This window comes from Phocoena phocoena, chromosome 17 (assembly GCF_963924675.1).
Source record: "Phocoena phocoena chromosome 17, mPhoPho1.1, whole genome shotgun sequence".
In the NCBI taxonomy this organism is placed as follows: domain Eukaryota; kingdom Metazoa; phylum Chordata; class Mammalia; order Artiodactyla; family Phocoenidae; genus Phocoena; species Phocoena phocoena.
Window position 1 is genome coordinate 53,288,237 of NC_089235.1, and position 18,423 is coordinate 53,306,659.

General features: G+C 35.9%; 1 protein-coding gene and 1 pseudogene across 1 annotated transcript in view; both read left to right on the forward strand.

Annotated features, from left to right (window-relative positions):
* Nucleotides 1–18,423, forward strand: part of PKHD1L1 (PKHD1 like 1) — a 154,667-nt gene that overhangs the window by 36,105 nt on the left and 100,139 nt on the right. Inside the window, exons 15-23 of the mRNA XM_065895147.1 lie at nt 1,412–1,571; nt 1,881–2,016; nt 3,009–3,152; nt 5,031–5,188; nt 6,073–6,186; nt 7,651–7,800; nt 8,802–8,926; nt 14,169–14,332; nt 15,551–15,723. Coding sequence (XP_065751219.1) covers nt 1,412–1,571; nt 1,881–2,016; nt 3,009–3,152; nt 5,031–5,188; nt 6,073–6,186; nt 7,651–7,800; nt 8,802–8,926; nt 14,169–14,332; nt 15,551–15,723 — 1,324 coding nt within the window. The remainder of the gene's footprint in view (nt 1–1,411; nt 1,572–1,880; nt 2,017–3,008; nt 3,153–5,030; nt 5,189–6,072; nt 6,187–7,650; nt 7,801–8,801; nt 8,927–14,168; nt 14,333–15,550; nt 15,724–18,423) is intronic.
* Nucleotides 10,976–12,494, forward strand: LOC136137314 (suppressor of cytokine signaling 5-like; annotated as a pseudogene).

The following is an 18,423-nucleotide window of genomic DNA, read 5'->3' on the forward strand; positions in this document are numbered from 1 at the left end:
TAGCTTGAAATTTACACTGGCACTTATAATGATGGTTGTGTATTCTGAAATTGAGGCCACGCAGGCTGGTTTATTGCACAGTGGTCCCTGGGACCTTTCCAAAGGTAGCTTGTCTTGCCAGTTCATTTTACTCAAATAATATAGCCTTACCTCTAAGTGCATATCGCTTTGGTCACCCCCTTTCTACTTTGAATCCTACCTCAGTGACTAACTTTTAAATAATTTTTCAATCTTTAAGTTCTCTTAGTCTCTGTTATTCATATGATCAAACAGAATAATAATATATATTTTATAGGATTTTGTGAATATTAAATATAATAATGTCTGTGAAGTGCTCAGTTTAGTGTCTAGCACATAGAAGGTGCCTTAAAATATTTTTAAGCTGCCAGTAAGGATACAGAATTTAATGGTTCTTCTCTGAATCCTGCTCCCTAGTTAGTATTGCCCACCTTGATTTGACAGAGCTGGCAAACAGGTTGTCAGGGCAGCCAAAAGCCTGATGTAATCCTCCAGTATCAGTTCTATGGGGGAAATGACCCAGAGCCCCAGCATCCTTGCCAGATGCGAGGTAATAAATACCCCTCATTCACAGTCTTACATGAACTGTGGATACTTATTCTCCATTTACAAGAGTATCTGTTGAATGATGTGAGGCAATTTAAAGGAACTCCTAGCTGGCCTCTCCAACGATGGGAGCGGTGGTTACACAGACAGAGATTTAGATAGGGAAGCAGTAGCTTTTCACTCACCTGTAACAGCTGATTAGTGAACACCTTATCCTGGATAGGCATTTGGATGATGGGCACGGGGCCTCAGGAATCAAGAATTCCAAATTTAAGGTGTGAATCTCATCCACCTTATTAGAGGGCCATCATCAATCTAATCAGTAAAAGTTTCCTGCGGCAGTGTGTTGTTTCCCAAGTTACAAGTGGAGGCAATATTTGAGGAACTTAGAGTAAGAACTTTCATCGGTGACACCTACAACCACTCAGATACAAAATATATGGTATGTCTGGGTCTGCCTGACATTTTCTTACACACGTTAATGTATTTAACCTCTGTGTGTCCTCTGTTTTATGCCAGGAAGTTTATGTTATAACCTACAATGTAATTTTGTTTTAAGATCCTTGAAGATAGGGGATAGTATCTTTTTTAATAAATATTTATTGACAAAACTGAATGAATTCATCGTTCTCTTTATCTCTAATGCAGATATCTTACATAATTCATTTTCTTTTAGCAAACTGCTATGAAACTTAATATTTTAATTGTTAAAATCAGGGATACTACAATATAAATCATTTAACAAGCAGGTGTTTTATATCATATTGAAATTTTACTCATTGAAAGAAAAATTCATGACAAGTGCTCTGGAGAAAAAGTTACATTCTTTAGTTACACTATTTTCCAGATATTACATTGAAATCTTGCTGCAGGAGTACAGACTAAGTGCTTTTGTGGATGTTGGACTGTACCAGTATAGAAATGTCTATACTGAACAACAAACAGAAGATGCAGTGAATGAAGAACAAGTGATCAAATCCCAGTCGACAATTGTCCAGGAAGTACAGGTTTGCTATGATTATAGATCCACTTTGTAGAAAGTAAATGCTAAAATATAGGAGCTCTATTTGGTTATTAATTTTACTAGGTAAGATACTGTTTTGGGGGAAAACAGTCATGGAAAACTACTGAATTGTGCCTTGGAATATCTGTAATTACAAACCAAAGAGTCTGTTATTTGATGACTTACACATTAAAATAGTTTATCATTTGCAATAAGATAGGGCAATGTAGAGGCATTGAATAGCTGACTTATGATGCTTTTAAAATGTATTTTTCCATATAGTAAATATGTGCTTTTTTAAATTGGGAAATAGGTTATAACATTGGAAAACTGGGAAACAACTAATGCAACCAATGAAGTGCAGAAGATCATGGTAACCGGCCCATGTGTGGAAGCTAATTTATGTTCACTTTACCAATATAGATTAATCTATAACAAGGAAAAAACTGGTAAGTTGTAAATAATAAGGGAGATTTTTTTTTTTTTTTTTTTTTTTAATGCGTTACGCGGGCCTCTCACTGTTGTGGCCTCTCCCGTTGCGGAGGACAGGCTCCGGACGCGCAGGCTCAGCGGCCATGGCTCACGGGCCCAGCCGCTCCGCGGCATGTGGGATCTTCCCAGACTGGGGCACGAACCCGTGTCCCCTGCATCGGCAGGCGGACTCTCAACCACTGCGCCACCAGGGAAGCCCCAATAAGGGAGATTTTATTACTCTTCATGTGTAGACAAAATTATGAAAAGGTATTTGCTCTAGTCAAATTCTACTGGCTGGAAAATATAGTTTTAATAGTATGCTAGACAAAGAGGCAAAAAAATATATCATGAAGAAAACTCTTCAGACTGGGATAGAAAATGGCATCAGTAAAAACAGCTTTCAGATATATACTATTATTTTCTTCTGTAAGGATCATGATAAATGCATATTTAAACACACATAAGGAATTTATGTATCCGTGACTCACGGGTGTAAGTTAATAGGAATTAAGTTCATCATTATAGAGATAGACATTTCAGTTTCTCAAAAGACCTATGAGACACATTTATCTGTTAATGAAGATATTGCATTTCTATATTTTATAAAAAACCCTGAAAAAATAATTTTGCTATTTCTGTTAATTGTTTCAATGAGTAAGTATTGAAGAGTGCTTGCTGTTTGCCAAACACAATGCTTATTACTATGGGAATATTAAAACAATAAAATATGAGCCCTATCCTCAATAGATCACAGTCCAATTAAGCAGCCAATATTATTGAACTTGAATCAATTTCAGAATGTAATTTCATTAAGTGATAACTGATGGTACAGACTATAGGTGCTTTAAAAAATTCAAATATGAGACATCAGTGCTGGCTGTGATAGTGCAGAGATTTCAACTCTTTTTTTCTTTTTATTAAAACCCCTAATCATTTGACTTTAATTTTTTGTTAATTCATCGAAAAGTCTGGCTACCTGCTGACGCTTCTGACTTCATACTGCAATCAGCCTTGAATGACCTCTGGTCTATAAAACCGGATGCAGTTCAAGTAATAAGAACACAGAATCCTCAGAGCTATGTTTACATGGTAACCTTTATATCAACTAGAGGTAAGCATGTATTTCATTTTGCAATTCTGTTAAGTTTTTTCTAGGAAACAAGTTTGTATCCTGCGCAACTCCACTGAAAAAGGTAAAAGCTCCATAAAATGACAGGGGAAAGTAAATGCATATTCATAGCCTTGATCACCTCCAGGAGAAACAGAAATAAATGGTTAATTTTGTTCTACTGTAATTTAAATTTTAGTTTTACTTCAAGGAGTGTACAACTCCAATGCATGAGGTATACACGCTATATACTACAAATACACTATCAGTATAGTAGCCTACTTTACATTTAGCAAAAATTAGTGAAGATATTAATTCTGGAAATGAAATTTAAGTGAATCAGTATTTCTCAGGAGACACTAGTCTGGCTAGATCTTGTTTGATAAAAGGATTCTCTGGTCAAATCCCCGTGGGAAGCTCTGTATACCACAGCTTCTCCTTGAAGGTTGATAGAGCTCATTATAAAATATTAAAATCCCCAAGGACTCTGGCAATGAGCAACAAACAAAAACAACAATAAAAACAAAAACAAAACAAAAAAAGCAGTGCACCTGTATTTAATACAGCATTTTCCAAAATTATTTGACTTCCTTATCCTTTTCAAGTAATGGCCATTAACTTCTTATTACGTTTTCAAGTCTTACAATTTTTTTCTTTTAAATTTTTCCAGTTTTTCTTCTGCAAGTTTTATAGTTTTATTTATTTATTTATTTATTTAATTTGTTTATTTTTGGCTGTGTTGGGCCTTTGTTGCTGTACGCGGGCTTTCTCTAGTTGCGGTGAGCGGGGACTACTCTTTGTTGCGGTGCATGGGCTTCTCATCGCGGTGGCTTCTCCTGTTGCAGAGCACGGGCTCCAGGTGCACGGGCTTCAGCAGTTGTGGCTCGCGGGCTCCAGAGCGCAGGCTCAGTAGATGGCACATTGGCTCAGTTGCTCTGCAGCATGTGGGATCTTCCCGGACCAGGGCTTGAACCCATGTCCCCTGCGTTGGCAGGCGGATTCTAAACCACTGCACCACCAGGGAAGCCCTCAAGTCTTACAATTTCAAGTGTCACATTTTCAAGTCTTAAAGCCAAGTTTAGCAACCAATTTGGGTATTTGGGATATTTAGCTCATGAAATAGGTCCCTGAATATGTGTTTCCTTTCTTTGCACAGTCACTATTTTCCAATTCATATAAGTAAACTGTTACTTCAATGTTTATGTCTCATTTTATGAAGTTGTTAATTTGATTGTTGAGCAGAGAGTAAAGAATTCTATTTAACATGAATTGAAGTTATAAAAATTTCCCAAAGGTTAGATTGTCAAAAAGCTATCTAAAGAAGATATGGTTATCTTTGTTCTCTCAGAGAAAGTTAGTAGGATTCCACTGTTAAAGCATCCTCCCAAAGAAGAGAGATATGTGAGGACAAGGCCTTATTTCTTTCAGTGAGATTGTATAAACAAGGTTCGCAGGCATGGGGCTACTTCCCGGAATTCATCTTTGTACTCCATTTGTAACTAAAGAAAATATCAATTTCCCAGGCTAGCCCTTTATACTAAGATGATGGTACCGGAAGAAAACTTAAATAATTTTTGGAATATTTTATTGCCCATTGATTTTTACCTCATGATCCCAATGCCAACTTTTGTTTATCTTACAAAACTTGCTTTTACGCTACAAAAACAGAACCTTAAATATATAGCACTTTATCTGCTGTTTTGCTGTTTCTACTATGACTAAATCTCAGATTCAAGGATCTGCATCTTCTCCATTTATCCTTTTTTTTGTGATAATACAATTCTAAATAAAACTAGTTTTGCTACCTCTGAGTTTCTATTATGGGTATATTGGTATTTAATTAATTAACTTCTTCAAATTCTGTTTGGTACTTCATTGCAGGAGACTTCGATCTGCTCAGTTATGAAGTATTTGAAGGGAACAATGTCACACTGGCTATTACAGAACAAACCAAAGGAAAACCCAGTTTGGACACATTCACACTGAATTGGGATGGGGTCACTTCTAGGCCTCTTATGCCGCAGTCATCAGAAGCTGAAGTATGCTCTGTGTTAGTTTTTTAAACAGAAAGCCACTTAAGCGTCAGCCTTCTATAAAAACACATTTTAAGGAATAGTAATACATCTCCTCCTTGTCATGGTGGGTTGGAGCCAACTCATAGTGAGTGGAGAAGGGAGGAAATATCATAATGACAGAGGGAGTGAAAGGGGAGTTCTTGGATCTGTGCCAACAGGATCCAGGTATCTGCATATGGTGCAGCTGTTCATGAGGAATGTTTGCTTGTGAATTACTGCATTTCAACAACTACCTGTACAATGAGTTTGAGTTCATATTTGTTTGATGACTGAAGATTGTGCACTATTTTAAGTCCTTAATTCTAAATATCTGTGCTTTGTCAGAGAAATATGGTATGGAAATTATAGACCTCATGAATGTGTGCCAGTTCCTATATAATCCAGAGTTATTATTTCTTAAATAATAGTAAGAGATTACAATATATGTATCTCTTCTTTTGAGAAACAATGCATTGGAGTATATATTTTTTCCAGTTAATTTTGCATTAATTAGGAAAACTATTCATTTGGAATCTGTTTAATTAAGTGCTAATTCATTTAGGTTTGCCTCATTGCTGTCTTTAAAAAGCTACTAAACCAATATGCCTGCCTTATGTAATAACTAAATAAGCTAAGATCAGCCAGTTGGATATAACTATTATCATTCTAAAATAAAAGTCTTGAAACAGTCATTGGATACTGAAATTATCACATATTAACTTGAAATTATTTAGGAAATGACCTCGTAATTATGGCTAACATGGGAATTATGAAATTATTTTTTTAATTAATTAGTAGAATTAGTAGTTAAATTAGTAATGTTCTAACTCTTCATAAAGAAGTTACTAAAGCTCATATTGTTAATTTAGTTTCAGGCAGCAGTGGAAGAAATGGTTAGCGCTAAGTGTCCACCACAAATCGCAAATTTTGAAGAAGGATTTGTTGTGAAATACTTCAGAGGTTATGAAACTGATTTTAACCTGGTATGGAATATTTAATGAACTGTGAGATGGACCAGATAAGAAATCATATAAATGTTTGGAATTTTGTCATTTTTGGAATTAGCATTAATTCCTTTAACATTTAAAGTCAAGTTTCAAGTATAATTTTGTCATACATTTATTGGTAAGGTCTGTTCTAGCATCTTCCTGCATTATAAAATGACTCATTTGTAAAAACACACCTGAATTTTCTTAATCAAGAGAAAGTAGGCAAGATGGGTAAATGTGAGATCTGTAGGTTTTTTTGTTTGTTTTCTTCATTTAGATGCAGAGTATATTCTTTTTCCTCATTGGCTTCAGAGAATACCATTTGTAGTAGAGCGTTATACAGCAAATTGCTTCCCTTGCTTCTGGTCAGTTAGTACAATGCCTAGTCATTATTTACTTCTTGATGAAATACAAAGATTTTTCTTTGATGTACAATAAATTTAAAGTGTACTTAACTTCCTAATTCTTATTTTGAAGACTTGAGGAAGCCAGATATTCACCATTTCCAAATGAATACCATAGGAATAAGAAATATATAGGCTAGTTATTCAATTCAGATCAATACCCCAGAAATGAGTCCTTAAAAATATATATCATGTCATGCTTTATGCAAACAGATTTATTATTGAAGAAAAGGGAAAATCATTTAATGGGTTACGTTTTCAACCTGTTTCAATAAATATACATGTATTTGGGTTCTCCTATCCTGAATGTAGTGCTTGCAGCCAAGACAATTGAACAAGTAGTTTACATTATACTCCTTTCGTACTTCATCTCCCATCATCATCATCATCACAACACACATTCTTGGCTACACTTTACCTTGACTCTTTGAGTTTCCCAGCACCACTCTCTCATGTCCCCACTTTGCACATATTTTACGCTCTCTCTGATGCCCCTTGGCTGCCTTTTCCTTTTAAACTACTCCTGTTTATTCTTCAAGGCAATTCATTTGTTACTTCTCCGAGTCATCTGTTTTGATGCTTTTATGTGAGTTAGATGTCTCCTTTCAGCCTTGGTTTTATAATCCTTGGTTCCTTTGTCCCAAACTGGTAGGCTCCTGTGTGTAGGGATAGGGTTCTTCACTATTTGAACCCTGAAGATTAAACAAAAAACAAGCAAATGAACAAACAAGTAAAAATGTGGCATGGAATGAACACAAAAAAATCATTTGTGGAAGGAGTGGATAAACATCCTTAAGGAGTTCATAATATAAGGGGAAAGAGAGGACTTGGGAAATAGTCAAATACAGGTACAAGGGATTATGAGTATGTATCTAAATGAGTGTTATAGGATGAGAGCCTTAGACTTTCAAAGAAGAGAGAAAACATTTCAGGTTAAAGCAGTTTGGGAAGCAGTGGGATCTGAGTTGAAAATTGAATGACTTCGGTGAAGATGTTGGGGAGTAAAGCAGGGCAATAAATCATGTTTTCATTTGAAATATTATTGTTTCTGTAGGAGCATATTAATAGAGGGCAAAAGACAGCTGAAACTGATGCTTACTGTGGTCGTTATTCCCTGAAAAACCCAGCTGTTCTTTTTGACTCAGCAGATGTTAAACCAAACAGACTACCATATGGAAACATTTTATTATTTCCTTATAACCAGGTAAGCTCAACAAAATGATATGCTAATTAAATTAGTAAAATACCTTGGTAATAAAATTTCATGAAGTTTTAAGACAAGGAAAATTGCTTGTCATGTGAAGTCACATCACGTTGGACAGGCACCATGCTTCAATTCTGTGCTTGTGATTTCCTTGTCTGTTGATACTCAAAAAATGAAATTTTAAGGATACGTAGTACCGTGCACATGTATTCTGCTTTATCTTATAATTTCAGAAAAAAACATTATTTGCACACAAATGTAAATACTAAAACAATTTAAAATATATAATCTCATTATTCCTTCATTTATTAAGAAGAAACAAAAATAGATAGCCGTCATAAAGTGATCTGGGGTATCCAGTCATGGAAAAGTAAAGGAGGATCACGAGCAGAGGAGACGGCAGTTTTAGGATAGGTATCTAAGACTAGCAATCATAGATTTACCCTTTCTCTTGTTTTAAAATTCTCAACTTGTAACACATGTTCTAAAGTTCTAAGTTTCAAATATATCTGGCATTTTTAAGGAGTTGTAGACCATTAAAATTAGTATTTAATAACTATTGTATGGTGACATCTCTAAATGTTCAGCTGCATTCACATCCTAGTTAATCTACCTGAATGTTTCTCTGTCTTCTCTGTGTGTAATGGAGTTTTAAATTCATTGAAGAGTTTAGTTAGAACTGGCCTTAATCCTTATATAGCTCCATGGCTACAGGGAGTGAATTATTTCCATTCTTTTAAGGAAATCATATCTAAGAAAACAATAAAAGAATTAATCATTAATTGTGAGGTCACATCAACTCCTTCCTCTTCTATAAAATCTTCCCCAATTCTGCATCTCATTGTCTGAAATTAATCATTCCTTCCTCTGTGTTCTGATACATTTTGTATAAAAAATGCTCAATAGATATTTATTGGATTGGATTGAATTCATTTGAATTTCTACAAAACAATTTAATGGTAAAATATTGTTACTGATTTTTTTTAATGTTTTCCATGTAGTTATGTTTAGCCTACAAAGGATTCTTGGCAAATTATATTGGTCTAAAATTTCAATACCAAGACACAAGCAAGATTACTAGAAGCACTGATACACAATTTACATATAACTTTGCGTATGGAAACAAGTAAGTTACACTATGAATTTGAAATTTTTAAATTATAGTATGTAAACTATGAAGGTAAAATCTGTTTGTTTGTCTGTTTGTTTTTGAGAAATCGTGTGCACCATGGATCTAACTGCAATTTTTTCTGCCTTCTACATAAGCTTCCTAACAGAGACATTTGTGCCAAAAATAAATCTATAGATTATGAAAATAAAAATTGGTCTAGTGTCATCATCACCCATGACCATTTAAAAGACAAAACAGTGGTAAACTTTAGAATTTAAATTGTATATTATTAAATCTAATAATGTTTCTAGATACTGAAGGAAGGTAGAAAGAAACTGCCTTAGTGCAAGATTATCATTAGACCTTGCTCACTGAAAAACAAAATGAATGTGTAAATGGAGAAAATAAAATATTTTGATGAACATACCAAAGTTAAGGGAGAAAACATATTCTTAAATACTTGGTTTGGTTGCCAAAAGTTAGACACATAAAAATGCAGATAGAGAAATATAATGCGAGAAACTAAATGAGTCTAGAGAAAGCTGTTTAATGACTGTGATTGTCATAACCTCAAGCACAATTTAGTTTTGCAAAACGATTTTTGGTTTTCATTAATTATTATATCTTCTGAAATTTGTCAGTCTTGACTTTGAATTTTCATATACAATACACACAAGAATTGTACTTACAATAAAACAATGACGACACATACACACACATACAACTTTTCTATTTTAAAAAGTATTCCTCGGGCTTCCCTGGTGACGCAGTGGTTGAGAGTCCGCCTGTCGATGCAGGGGACACGGGGTCGTGCCCTGGTCCGGGAAGATCCCACATGCCGCGGAGCGGCTGGGCCCGTGAGCCATGGCCGCTGAGCCTGCGCATCCGGAGCCTGTGCTCCGCAATGGAAGAGGCCACAACAGTGAGAGGCCTGCGTACCGCAAAAAAAAAAAGAAAAAAAAAAAAGTATTCCTCATAAATTTTAAAGTCATGCTTATTGAAGTGCAATTTACATAATGTCATAATTTACTCTAAGTGCATAATTCAGTAAGCATGACAAATGTATACAGTTATGTAATCATTACCCCAGTAAAGATGTAGAACATTTCCTCTCCACAATTTTAGAAGGTGTTTTTTCATGTAAAGTTTATGTCATAAAATACCCATGGTATGATTTCCATGTCTTCAAAAATATTTCTAATACGTTTCTTTTGTGTTTTTTTCTGTCATAGCTGCATAAAAAATCTTCTGTATCCTGTATCAATCTATATAGTTTTCATTGTACTTTAATACATATCATTTAAGTTGCTGCCATTCTGTAATATATAGAGAGGACTTTTCTATTCTCATCATAGGAGTGGGATTATGAACACTCAGAACTGCCGTGTATGGAGCAAGTGTGAGGCAGTCAGTGCCTCGGCTTAACTGTTCAGACAGAAGGGAAGAGAAAATGATCCAAAGTTAGAAATAGAACCAAATGATACCCATAAACAAAACAAAACAAAGACAAGAAATAACAGGTAAGATGATGAGGGAGATTAGAATAACTAGATGGAAAGAAAAGGCAGTTTTTTTCTTTTCTGGCTGCACTGCACAGCTTGTGGGATCTTAGTTCCCCAACCTGGGATCAAACCCGTGCTCTCTGCAGTGGAAGTGCGAGTCCTAACCACTAGACCACCAGGGAATTCCTGAAAAGGTGGTGTTGATGGGGGAGTTCGCTTCTGGATGAAGAAACTACTTCCAACTCCGCAGTTTCAAGCTTCCTGCTTTCTTGATCATCCCAACACTATTTTCAAAATGCAGGGACCAGCTTTCATTCCATACCTTTAGAAATGTGTATACTCCAAAACTCATAGAAATATGTTGGACTATAATGGGAATCTTATTTGTTAATGGTTTAAAAAACTTTTCAGATGGATCCCTCATGAGTTGGGGGAAAGGGGTAAAGTGGGGAGACAACCAGAGTTGGGGCCTGTAGATGCTCTCTCGGAGCTAGGTCCCTGAATTCCATCAGGAGAAAACAAGATGTGCCCACTGGGTCAGTGACAGAAGCAGTGACAGGCAATGGAACAGACAGGTGGGTGGGAGCACACAGAGCCTGTTGGAACTGTGGGACCTGGACATGGATATCCTTAGATACATCCCCCTCCTGTGCCCCCAGCCCAGCTTTTTAACCTGAAATTTTTAAAGAAGTTTTGCCAGTGCTTATGGCTTTCTCCCTGAAGAAGTGGAATGACCTTTTGTTAAGGGAAGAAGGGAAGTTATAGTCTTCAGCTTTCAAAATAAAATATTGTATTTGATGCATACCCCTCTGGCATCATCTCCTGAACATGTGGCCCTAATGTCCTTCAGATTTTCTGATCAATTGATAAAGTGAGGGCAACTGGAAACCGATTTTAAATATAGGTGTAGAATCTCTAACCATGAGGTAGGTAGCCATAGTTAAAATATAGATACCCAAGAGATGTTTGTCAAAGAGAATATATTTAAGAAGAGTCTTTCCAAGAATTCTTCAGGACACATGAAAATTCTCCCACTGAATATTCCTCAGATTGTTGGAATAAGCATTAAAACATACTTATTTGTGTTTTACCCCATGAATAAGATCTAGACATGCTTCCATAGGATGTAAAGAAAGAAAATTTTTTTACATACAGAGACAGAAAGTTCGTCAGATACTGAAGTTTGGGAAACTTGGAGTGGACTTCAAAGGACAGAGAGCTGAGTGAGCTCTGTGTATGAAGTGGACAGTGTTGGCACGAGCTATAAGAAGCTGCTCCCTGAGAAAGTTGCAGGACACTCTTGGGTTTTGTTTTCTAACAAAAACTTAAGAAGTCAAAACCGATTCCCCACCCACCGCCAATGAAAGAAAAGTAATCTTCCTGAATTAATGCTTTAAAAAAATGTCCTTTTCCTGGCAGTTCAGATTTCACCCTCCAGTGGCATCTGATTAAGCAGTGTATGGCTCCTGTGTTTGCACTTTTGGCATGTTTTATACATTTGATCCGTCTTTGTTTTCCACAGAAGATGAAGAGGAAGATAGGCAGAGAGAGAAGCAGAGACAGAGACAGAAAGAGACAGAGGAGTATTGAAGAGAGTGTTGATTCCCCCTCCCCATGCATAAATAGATCTTTAGAGGCTATTGCACAGTTTAATCCAATATATAAAATGGGATCGAAGTTAGCTCCTGGAATGAATGAAGTGAGTGGGAACAATTCTGCAATTCCCTAGGGTAATTGTTGACTCAGAAGAGGCCACAACTACTCTCTGTTGGCCATCACATAGGAAGAAACAATGCCAGGGGTTAAGACAGTCCTCTCCATGTTAATAGGCAAGGAGCATGGAAAGTCTATGCACAGAATGAACATATCCCACTGCCTCATACCCAGTTTGATTCAAATCGGGTAATCCCATGATGGATCATTATGAAGTGAAAGTCCTTCTTGAAGGGACATCCCTACGTGCCCAAATTGAACAATGGAATCACAATTTAAATTTTGATCACCACCACCTGTATGCGTTTCACTCTTCTATTGCAACAGGATTTTGGAAGATTTTACAGATCTCACTTCTTCCACGTTAGTCAAACCATCACTTAACCATATCACTAAGTAGGTCCTTCCTTTAGCCTGCAGTTTTTCTGCTGTGCCGTAATTTGAAGATGCCCTACATTTGATGGAGCTAATGGGCTTCCTTTACCCTAAATGCTACAAGATCTTTCAACAAGAATATCATGAGTTTTAAAAGAGGTTGGTTCTCTGATTAAAAACTATTACCAATCAAGGCAACGTAAACTCTCCTAGCTGGTATTTCTAGACCCGCTTTTATGTAGGTCAGACAGTCTACTTAGATCAACTAGGTGTGTTAGCATTAGTTTATTTTCAGTACATTATTAGTGTCAAAAAGCATTGTTCTATAACCCTCCAGAACCAGTGATGTTTGCAGTTGTAAATCAAGCTTCAAAATCCCAGAAGTAAAATCTGGTTTTCCTTTGGAAAATGGAATTATCTAGCCACAAAAGCACCATGTGCTGTTTAAGTTTTTTTTTTTTTTTTTTTTTTTTTTGCGGTACGCGGGCCTCTCACTGTTGTGGCCTCTCCCATTGCGGAGCACAGGCTCCGGATGCGCAGGCTCAGTGGCCACGGCTCACGGGCCCAGCTGCTCTGCGGCATGTGGGATCCTCCCGGACCGGGGCACGACCCCGTGTCCCCTGCATCGGCAGGCGGACTCTCAACCACTGCGCCACCAGGGAAGCCCCTGTTTAAGTTTTGATATCATTTGTAGTCTCCATTTCTCTTATATAAAGGGCCCTGCTCAGTGTACCATTTTTTCTAAGTAGTTTTTAGAACTTGGGAATCATATAATTAGTAGCAGAAGTCTACTTAGAGGCCCAAAATACTTTTTTTAATTTAAGGAGCACTTTAACTTAATGTAGTTATGCATATAATTTTCTAAAATGATGTCAGTCTAAGCTTTGATGCACTAGAGGTGGATCCCATGATGAGTTTGTAAACCATGAAGTTTCAAAATGAGAATAGAAGGTTCCCAAACTAGTCAGTTAATCAGTACAGTGGTAGCTGATGCAAAGATTATTGTTGAACTGTATTTAGTTATTTGAATGGCAGTATTTATCTCTTTATTGCAAACTCCTGTAACGAAATTGCTTATGTAATTTATGAGGTTCCAATGCAGTTAATATTTAATGGAAACTCTGAATCTAAATTATACGTTTAGAAGGCACTCTGCAACCATTTGAATCTATAAATAACTTAGCACCTTTTGTCCCTTAGTTATAGGGGACAATGCAACTCCACTGAGCTCTTCCAGAAGTATTATCAAGCTCCAGTTTTGCTTCTTAGTATTGGATTGAAATTGCTGCTCTGTCCCTGGCACCACTAAAATGGTTTGCTTCATTCTTGTGTCTTGTTTCTGTATGCTTTCCACCAAGGTGCATGCTCCTTAGTTTACTTACCTGTCACTGCAGAATGTTATTTTACATGCCTATGTCTACTGCCAAGGTTACAAATAAAAGAAAACCTATCTTTTGGATACAACATTAAATCTTTCACTGCCAATGTAAAGTTTCTGCTTGCTGTCCCTTGTGGCTGTTTTTTTGTGCTAATAAAGCTTGCTTATGGTCTTCTTGTGGAAAAAGAAAAACTTTTACTGTTCAAGATTTTAATGCTTTTTATAATGTATTTGTTTACATTGAACATTATAACTGATCTATACACCTAATTAAACAACCATATTTCAGCTGGACCTACACTTGTATAGACCTTCTGGATCTCATACAAACCAAATACACTGGGACCAGTTTTTCTCTTCAGAGGATTAGTTTGCAGAAAGCATCAGAATCACAGTCTTTCTATGTGGATATTGTATACATTGGACAGACATCTACAATTGCAGCATTGGATGGTATATTGTATCATTTCATATCTAAAACCTAAACCTTCTAAACCTACTTTGTACTAGAATCTTATTGTGGACGTTATTTATATTCTGTAGGTTAGATAGAAACATTAACCTCTAAATATTGTTATTCTTTCATCTCAATAATACTATGGTTTAAATCATATATTTTTTTAATGAATAGGACCAGGTGATTATTCTAAAGATAAATGCATCCTTAATGTAAACTTTGTCATTAAAGCAGGAATTAGTTTTATAGTCCTGGATTCTGTTTACAGGTAAACTGTGGCAAACATTCTAATTTTGCCTTGTTTGATTTTTGAGAAATCAACTACCAAGATAGAGATCTGTTCCTGAAAGGCAACTGTTGACATTGACGTCTGTCTAGTAAGAATGAGCTGAAACTTTCCATGGACTTTATTGTGATAATTAGTAAAACTGTAAATGAAAACTTTATTTCTCAGAGTTTTAGTGTTTTTTCTAGTTATGTTAATAGACTCATATATGTGAGATATGCTAATAAAATAATAAAAATTAAACTGCAGTCTTTTTAAAAATCAGCCTAACTCCAAACAGTCACCTTAATAAGTGACTATTACCATATTTCAGAGGAGTTTTGGAATCCTTTCCTCTGGAACAGTTTTCAAGTGCAAGGTCATGATTCAACTGGCTAAAAACTAAATGTTACTGTACTCTGAGTCACTCTTTTTGAATCCACTATCACCAGACCTACATTGTGATTGATGGAGCACGTAAGACAGCTGATCTGTGCTGAGATAAAGGTTGTAGTTCCTTAAGCAACAGTCATTTAGCACCTACCATGTGGCAGGCAATGTGTCTAGTACCAAAGAAAGAACAGAGGACCAGGCAGTCCTGGTCCTAACCTCATGGAACACACATCCTAGGGAGCACCACGTTCAGGGACCTACAACAGAGCAAAACTAACTGGCCCACAGAAGGCTGCATAGAACCCAGAGCTTGGTGGCTTTTCAGTATTTTGTTTTACCCAATGAGGCTCATATATCTAAAGACTTTAAAGCTTTATATTCTAGAAGTGAAGGTTTGCCAAGCTTCACAAACTACTTTCCTTAAGGTCTTCTTTCTAAAATTTGATTTTAAACAGCTTATTCCATGACACATGGATATTATTTGATGCTTTTCTTTTTAGCAGCACAAGCTATGCAATTTTATCTTCCATTTACTTTGTTTATTTATGTTCTTTAGAAATGCCAAAGAGAAGACTTCCAGCATTAGCAAATAAAGGAATATTTTTAAAGCACTTGCAGGTGAATCAGACCAAAATTAATGGATCAAGTATGACCAACCAATATTCTGTCACCATGACATCATGTAATTGCAGTTATAATATACCCATGATGGCTGTGAGCTTTGGGCAGGTAAGCTTAGAATTTTATGAGTAGCTATTTTCAACTTATGAAACATTAGCCTTGACCTAGTAAACTTAAAACATTTTTTTTTAATGAAGAACTGACACACAGATTAGACATCCTTTAATAGAACAAGACAGTTATTCTAAGGATGAAATGAAGATTTAGAGGCTTGTTGAACTTGAGCATGAAAATTCACTTTAAACATTAAACATTTTTTAACGAAATATATTGATGGGGAAAAAAGCAGGAGGAAATAGCCTTAAGAATCAGCTAGTCAGATGTAAGTAGAGTTTTCTCTGTTGAGGTAAAAGAAAAATTTGTGGGCTCTCCCAGTAAAGATCTTTGAACAGAGATTATTGAAAGAAAATTTGAGATTCCACATATGTTTTAAAATTGTTTCTGTTATAAACACCATTTATTTTTTATTTGTATCAAAATTGATACAAGGGGAAAGAGATGGTTTTCCATAATTCCAAAAGGATCTGGACAGTATTTTGTACTGTTTGGGTATAAGATCTGTATTAAATGTTACAATTATGAGGAGTATGCTTACATTTAATTTTTTACAAAAATATACAATTAGTTAATATTTCCTACAACAAACCAAAACCAAGTATAATAAGTTCAAGATTAAAGGTTAAATAATAATTAAATATTATAATTTGAGTCTCACAGAGAACTTTGTGTTAACAGTTTTATGATTAAAAAGACTGAAAAACTATAAGTGTTCCACGAAAATTGCTTTTACCCTATCCAGGCCCAATGTTTTAGTCTTAGTATATTCAAGATAAAGGTCTTGTAAATGTTTTTCAGTCTCTTAGCTCTCTAACAAAATGTAATAACAAAATGTAATAACGTATGTGCACATATGTTAAATGTCCAGATTAATGAATTGTTTTAAAAACTGTAACTTTGAGATAATTGTAGATTTATGTGCAGTTGTAAGAAATACTACATAAATATTTCCATACCCATCACCCATTATCCCCCAATGGTAACATTTATAACTATAGCATAATAGCACAGCCAGAAAATTGACATTGATGCAATTTACCTAACTTATTCAGTTACCAGTTCTACATGCTTTCATTTGTGTGTGCCTGTGTATGTGTAGTTCTGTACAATCTTTATTGCATGTGTAGATTCAGCTGACCACCACAGAACAGTTCCATCACAAGGATCCCTCATGATACCCTTTTATGTAGCCACACCCACCTCCTTCCCTTCAGCACAGCCCTATGTCTGGCAACCACTAATGTCTCTATAATTTTGGCATTTAACAATGTTGTGGAAAAGGAATCAGACTTTATATAATCATCCTAGTATTTAGCCTTTTGAGATTGGCTTTTTTCACTCAGCATAATTCCCTTGAGACCCCTCCAAGTTGTTGTAGGTATCAATAGTTTGTTCATTTTTGTTACTGAGTAACATTTAATGGGATGGATGCGCCATAGTCTATTAACCACTTACCCCTTGAAGGACATCTGAGTTGTTCCCAGGTTTTGGGTGTTATGAATAAAGCTGCCATGAACATTTATCTGTAGGTTTCCATGTGACGTAAGTTTTCATTTTCTGGGTTAATTGCCCATCAGTGTAATTATGGGTTCATATGGTAAGCACATGTACAGTTTTGTAAGAAACTATCGTACTCTTTACCAAAGTGGCTGCACCATTTTACATTCCCACCAGCAATGTATGAGTAACCCAGTGTCTGCACAAATTTGCCAGCATTTGGCATTATCACTGTTTTTTATTCTAGCCATTCTGATGGGGTATATACTGTTAGCTGATTTTGGTGTTAATTTGCATTTCCTAATGGCTAATAATGTTGAACACCCATATATCCTCTTCTGTGATATCTGTTCCTGCCTTTTGCCCATTTTCTAATTGGACTATTTTCCTATTATTGAGTTTTTAAAGGTCTTTATATATCCTAGATATAAGTCCTTTGTCAGGTATGTGGTTTGCATATATTTTCTCCCAGTCTGTACCTTGCCTTTTCATCATCTTCATAAGGTCTTTCATAGAACAACACTCTTAATGAGATCCAGTTTATCAAGTTTTTCCTTTTATGAATGGTGCTTTTGGTTTCAAGTCAAAGAACTCTACTCTTATCCCTAAATCCTGAATATTTTTCTGTTTTTGTCCTGAAAGTTTTATAGTTTTACATTTAAGGCCATGATCCATTCTGAGTTAACTTTTGTATGAGATGTGAAGTTTTAGGTCCAGGTTCATTTGTTTGCCTGTCCCTCCAGTTGCTCTGGCACCATTTATTGAAACAGCTATCCTTCCTCTGTTGAATTACCTTTGTACCTTTATCAAAAGTCAGTTGGGCATATTTGTGTGGATATATTTCTGGATTCTCTATTCTGTCCCATTGCTCTATATGTCCATCCTTCCACTGATACCACACCCTTCTGATCACTGTAGCTATGTAGTGAGCCTTAACATTGGGAAGAGTGATTCCTCTCACTTTACTCTTCTTGTGAAAAATTATTTTAGCTATTCTAGGTCCTGTGTCTTTCCATATAAATTTTGAAATAGGCTTGTTTATGTCTACAAAAATCTTGCTGGCAATTTGGTAAGAATTGCATTTAAACCTATAGATTGCATGTAAACCTATAGAGAGAATTGACACCTTTACCATGTTGAGTCTTCCAATCTATGTACACAGTATGTCTCTCCATTTATTTAGGTCTTCTTTGC